At 37.0% G+C, this 6,373-nt stretch overlaps 2 protein-coding genes across 2 annotated transcripts; both read left to right on the forward strand.

Moving 5' to 3' along the window:
- Positions 1-38: 38 nt before the first annotated feature.
- On the forward strand, positions 39-3,383 carry TM35_000101430 (uncharacterized protein; the record flags this gene model as incomplete). The annotated part of the gene is made up of 1 exon (XM_029024634.1): positions 39-3,383. The coding sequence occupies one exon, from the start codon at positions 39-41 to the stop codon at positions 3,381-3,383; it is 3,345 nt and encodes a 1,114-aa protein (XP_028883941.1).
- Positions 3,384-5,000: 1,617 nt separating this feature from the next.
- On the forward strand, positions 5,001-5,345 carry TM35_000101440 (putative cytochrome c; the record flags this gene model as incomplete). Its single annotated transcript, XM_029024635.1, has 1 exon — positions 5,001-5,345. One exon carries the CDS (start codon positions 5,001-5,003, stop codon positions 5,343-5,345), a length of 345 nt encoding a protein of 114 aa, XP_028883942.1.
- Positions 5,346-6,373: the final 1,028 nt, after the last annotated feature.

A 6,373-nucleotide genomic window follows, 5' to 3' on the forward strand; every position in this document is an offset into this window, starting at 1 on the left:
TTCTTAACGACTTGCGAGAGGAAAGAAGAAACAAAATAATGCTCACTCCTTCTACGTTGAACAGAAAAACGTCATCTGCTGCAGTTGGTATGAATGCAAAAACCTTTGAAATGAGTACCTCGCCCTCACGTAGTCCTTCAATGACCTCAAGGATTACAACAACAACAACAACAACACAGCAACAGCAAAAACAAGAGAAACAATCAACAAAAACAGGGACAACAACAACAATTGTTGAGCCTGATACCACAGCTACTCCCCCGGTCGCACAAAAGAGTACGAGCCGGTTGCCTGCTGTTCCAAATATGAGTAGTAATGACTTGCGAGAGGGAAGTGAAGGCAAAGAGGTACCTGCTCCTTCTACATTGAAGAGGAAAACGTCATCAGCTGCAGTTGGTGTGAATGTAAATGGAGGAAATTCTGATAAAGAGGATCTTACTTCTCAAGCTTCTACGAATTTATTCCCTTTATGTGCGAAACCACCTGGTAAACCACAAGAATCACCTTCAAATTCTAGTTTCCTAAGGCATAATGGTCAAGTCACTTCTGCCTCTAATAAAAACAAAAACAGTAATAAGGGTCCTGCTCAGAGTTCTCTAGCATTGGCAATGCTGAGCCCGGCCCAAGATTCAGTCATCTCTCTGAAGATATCTGATAGGAAGTTAGAGAAAGAATCTGGAACCATTGCTGTAAATAAGCAAGATTCTTCAAAAAATGCAGAGAATGCTGTGAGCCCATCAGTTGCTGCATCGCCGAAAAAGAATAGTAGTAGACGACATCGTCAGAATGGACGTTCACGATCATCCTCTTCCTCTACTAGTAATTCTTCACTCTCCCAATGCAAAACTCCACGTGAGCAGACTAATGGGAATGAGATGTTTAATTTATACTATGATAACAATGATATAATGTATGGAACTGAAAAATTGAATGAAAAAGTTGTGTCGTCACCGAAAAATCGTTTACCCTTAATGACAAATATTACTAATGGAAACTCAGTTCAGGAAAACTCACCAGTTAGTGTAAATAAACCTTCGTTCGATGCTTTTGGTTTTTTAGACGAAGTTAGATCTAATTCTCTGCGAGGATCACCATCATCCATTCAAAATCAGGAGATTACATCTGTAGAAAATAATGAAATTTCCGTACTTGAGAAATATGTTCGTGAGGTTCAATTAGACCTTTCCTTTTCAACATTTAGACGTATTGGGGCCATTCTTGCTGCATCTCGAACTCTTCGAGTCATTAATTTAAAAGGTTGTACCATTGAAAATGAAGATTTGTATGGATTAGCTGAAATTCCAACTCTTCGAATACTTTGTGTTTCTCATATGCGTCAGTTAACGTCTTTACGTCCACTTGTTGTGAGAAAAAATGGTGTAACGGCTAACATTGAAGTTATTGATGCCCAATGTACATCCATTGGAAATGATGGAATTATCGGACTTGGGAAAATGCGTTCTTTGGAATGTCTTGATTTAAGTATGACCTCTATAACGGATGTAACCCCTCTTGCGGAAAGTGACTCCTTGATTGAACTCAATCTTACAGCAACTCGGGTCACGACGGAGGGAATTGCTGGTTTGGAGACTATGCCAAAGTTAAAAACACTTAATATCAGTCGTACTAAAGTAGTATCGCTACAAAGAATTTCCAAATCTACATCGTTAGAAAACTTAAAATTGTATTCATGTTGGGTACGGGATGCGGGTATGCGAGGGGTGGAGCGGATGCCGCAATTACGGCTTCTTGATGTTAGTACAACCAAAATAACAGATTTATCATTTTTGAGTGTCAGTAAATCATTAAGAAGTGTAACAGCCCAGTGGTTGGCTTTGCGAAACTGCAAGGATGTAGTGACGGAACGACGCTCAAGGAGAAATGACAGTGCTCCTATAGACTTCTTTGACGATGTCGATGATGAGGATGAGGATGAGGATGAAGAAGAAGATGATTATTATGAGGATGATGATTATGAAAATGATGTAGGAGAACAACAACATGAAAAGTATAAAAAGAAGAAAAGGAAGAATAATAATAATAACAAGGGTGATGGAGAAGGAAGTGTCAAACGGCAAAGATTATTGAACCGCAAGAATGATAATAACCCAAAAGGTGATCAAGAAGCAGGATTTTCAGGGTTAGCTAATATTCCAACATTAGAGTATGTAGATCTCTCGTATACCCTAATTCGAAGCGTACGATCACTATTTAAAAGTAAGTCTATTAAGACTTTGATACTTCGACGAACACGTGTAGATAGTGAGGGTATTAAAGGTATTCAACAACTACGTTCATTACAGACACTTATCATTACCAATATATCTGAACCTCCTAGTTTTGATGGTGTATATCCATTAACTCCATCAAGTGGTGTTCTTGTCTCTATAGCAGATATTGCCGGTATACTTAATATGGTTGTGCTTGATATGTCCTTTACAGATGTTTATGATCTTCGTATGTTATCTGCTTTAAAACATCTACGAGAATTATATCTTGTGGAAACACTTATTACAGTAGATGGAATACGTGGAATCGAACGACTTCCTTCATTACGAATATTAGATATCTCTCAAACAAGTGTTCTCTCTTTGCAATTTCTCTCTGCTGGATGTCCAGTATTAGAAAAAATTCTTGTCAAGTCAAACCGTAATGTACGTGGATTTCGTGTTGGTAATATACATATCCTTCCCTCACTTGAACTTCTTGATGTCAGTGATACGATTGTGGAAGATATTAAAATGTTATTTCGTCCTACTTGTCGATTAAAACAACTTATCTGGCGTTGGGGAGAACGTCGGGATGCCACAGGTCCTATTGATGCCTTATCATCTTGGGTGAAAACATCCATATTAGAAGGAATGGAATGTATGCCTCAACTAGAGTATTTAGATCTCACCAATACTGCCGTTTCCTCTGTTTCTTTTCTTGCCCAATCTAAATCATTAAAACGACTTATTTTAGCTCGTTGTAATGCGCTGGTAAATAAAGGTATTTTAGGTTTAGAGCTTATCTCCACATTGGAGTTGCTAGACCTCACCTATGCCTCCCAAATAACAGAAGTACGCTCCCTCTGTACATCCCCCTCTCTGTGTGAATTGCGGCTTGGTTGGACGGGATTAACATTAGAAGGCATGAAGGGAATATCGCAGATCCCAACACTAAAGGTATTAAACGTGATGTCTACACCAGCAGAGGAAGAAGAAGAGGAAAGGACAAAAATAGCGGTGAATGAAAAAAGGGCTGAAATGACAATGATGAATGGTTTTACTAGTCCGTTGGGTAGAAAACCTAATATGGTTGAAACTACAGAGATATTTAGCAATAATTCATCTGGACAGTTTAAAAGGCGAAGACTTCAACGTGTTTCATTCAAATTGTAAACAAATAAACAGTAAAGTAATGATATCTTCTGTAGAGATAAGGCAAGAATGATGAATGGGATGTGGTTGTGGTATATTTCCCCCCTCCCATGTACCTGTGAAGAAATAGAAGAAGGGCAAAGGCAAAAATTAACAAGGAACATAAAAATAAAAATAAATCTGCAGGATGAAAACTCTCAGCCTCTACGTATTTTTATTATTTATTATTATTATTATTATTATTATTATTATTATTATTATTATTATTCGAAGTAAGAACACAATATTGTGGGATAATTCCCTGAGCATTAAAAAAGGAAAAAAAAAGGTATGCAAAAGAATAGATAAAATGCAGTTTTTTGTTGTTGTTCTCTGGATTGACAAAGGTTGGAGGAAGAAATGTGTGTGTGTGTGTTTTATCCGGTGTTCGGGATTTTCAATAGTTGTTTTAGTGGGTGTCTCTATTTGCTGCTGCATTCACTTATTTTTGTGTTCAAGAGAATGGAGGTAACATCCTTTTCAACTCAATCTATCTTTTTTTTTTCTGTTGTTATTCCTTTTTTTTTTTTTCTTCTGCTTGCATAATTGTGTTTCTGTTTTGTACGTGTGTATATTTGCATTTTCTCTCTATGTGCACGAAATGATGAGAAGGAGAGGATGTGTAACACTCTGCGTTTGTGTTTTGACGTCTTGTGAATGTGCTTTTGGTAATTATTTAAAACAAAGGAATAATAAGGGTAAACCATAAATATATATATATATATGTGTGTCTGTGTTTATTTATTTATTTATTTTTATTTTTATTTATTTTTACTTAACGCAGCCCCAAGAGACATCGAAGATGTGGATTCACATACACACACACGCATAGAGAGAAAGAAAAAGATACGTATACGCAAATATAAATGTACCAATTAAGATACACCTGTGCATGCATAAATTATTATTGTTGTTGTTTTTTTCCTTTTTGTTTACTTTTTTCTTTATATCATATCATTTTCCATTGGTTTTATCTCATTTTCTCTTATTCATTCTCACTGACGTGCTGTCGATTTCGCTTTTCCCCTTTCTTCTACTTCTTTTTTTTTTCCTTTTTATCCCTTTCACACCTACTACATCTCTCATTATCTTTACGTGTCATCTTTTCTTTTTTTTTTTCCTCCCCTTAAGATGAGAGTTGTCTTTATATATATATTTTTTATGCTGTTTCGCTTTCTTCGTATATGTGTGTATGTCTAGAGAAGGACATGCAAGTATCAGTACAGTGCTTAAAAGAATTAAAAAAAAAAAAAAAAAAACCACATAACAGTATCAAACTAGTTTTTATTTTTCTATTTTCTTGATTCTTTTTCCTTACTATGACTGGCGTTGACATAAGTGATAGATCTTGATGGACAACCTGGAAAAGAAAAAAAAAAATAAAACGATAGAAAGGCGTATTTTTTTTCGTTTTGTTTTGTTTTGTTTTCTCTGCAGAGGATTGATAAAATCCCCTATCCATTCACATTTATCTTCTTCCCTTTTTCTTCTTCTTTATTATTACTTTCTGTAAATCCCAGGATTCGATCGTAGTCTTACTGTCCTTTTTTCTTGTAGGATTTATTTCTAATATCTCCACCCACCGTTAACAAGAGAGCTATGCCACCTAAGGCCCGTCCCCCGCTTCCCCCCGGTGATGCCGATAAGGGTGAAAAGATCTTCAAGGGGCGTGCGGCGCAGTGCCACAGTGCCACCAAGGGCGGCGCAAACGGTGTTGGTCCCAATCTCTACGGTATTGTCGGCCGCAAATCTGGAACAATTGAGGGATTTGCATACAGCAAGGCCAACCAGGACTCAGGGGTGATATGGACTCCAGAGGTGCTGGATGTGTATCTTGAGAACCCGAAGAAGTTCATGCCCGGTACGAAGATGTCCTTCGCTGGACTGAAGAAACCACAGGAGCGCGCTGATCTCATCGCCTATCTTGAGAAATTAAATGAATAAAGGTGGGGGGGTAAATCCTTTCCTTTTGATAGGGGAATGTGTTTTTTTGATAACTTAACTTTATGTATGAAACGGTCTTTAATACAAACCGTATTGAGGATACTGGTTATTAAAGAAAAAAAAAAAAAGGAAATATTAGCAAAGTAATAATAGGAATAAAATTAGGATGCGGTGGCGAAAAACAAAAAAGTTGGTGTGCAGCATGTTATTGAGGCAGTCGTAGCCGGAATCCCCTTTGACTAGTAGTAATTCCGTTATTATATTTAATGATAGTCATATGTACCTCTCGTCATAGGGGAAATTCTATGGCTCAAGGAAAAACACTTGTTTTTTTTCCAGCGATTGGGTATTTCACGAACAAAAAAAAAAAAGATAAATCACTTTCAGAGATCATTTGCCAGCTTATTTTTTTTTCCTTGCTTTGTTTCTTTGTTTCACTTGTGATGTTGTTTTCTCTCAACGATTTCTTTCCTCATATTTCATTAAAAACTGTTTAAACTAGGTAGTGCACATGGAGATACACGTTTTGCCCTAAAGTAGAAGGGGGAAGTAGCAAAAGGTACTACAGTATCCATTACTGTATCTCTGGATAATGGCTAGTAAAGATATTTCTCCCCGTAACAACGAAAAGATACCACAAAAAAAATTTGCAACAATAACACACTTACGTCTACCTGTATGGGAAAAAATGAATAAAACCAAATAAATTGTACATGATTAATGCATGTCAAAAATTGCGAAGATAAGGGATTTAATACCGCAAGATAACCATCATCAAAAAACAACTAAGAAGACAAGAAAAAAATCATGTCATCTAGCCAATAAAGTTACTGGGCCTATACAGACAATGAAAAGCTTCGATAGCTAAAATAGTTTCCCCAACAAAAACTATTGTAAAACTCCTTTCTACATTACTCCAGAATAGCACCCTTACTTTCGTTTCAGTGCTTCACGGAGCAGTGGGTGGGTGACTCTGGCGACGTGGCTCGGAGTGGACAGACACTGGGACTGCAGTGGGATGAGGCCTC

The sequence above is a fragment of the Trypanosoma theileri genome (assembly GCF_002087225.1).
Source record: "Trypanosoma theileri isolate Edinburgh chromosome Unknown TM35_Tth_10_V1, whole genome shotgun sequence".
Taxonomy (NCBI): domain Eukaryota; phylum Euglenozoa; class Kinetoplastea; order Trypanosomatida; family Trypanosomatidae; genus Trypanosoma; species Trypanosoma theileri.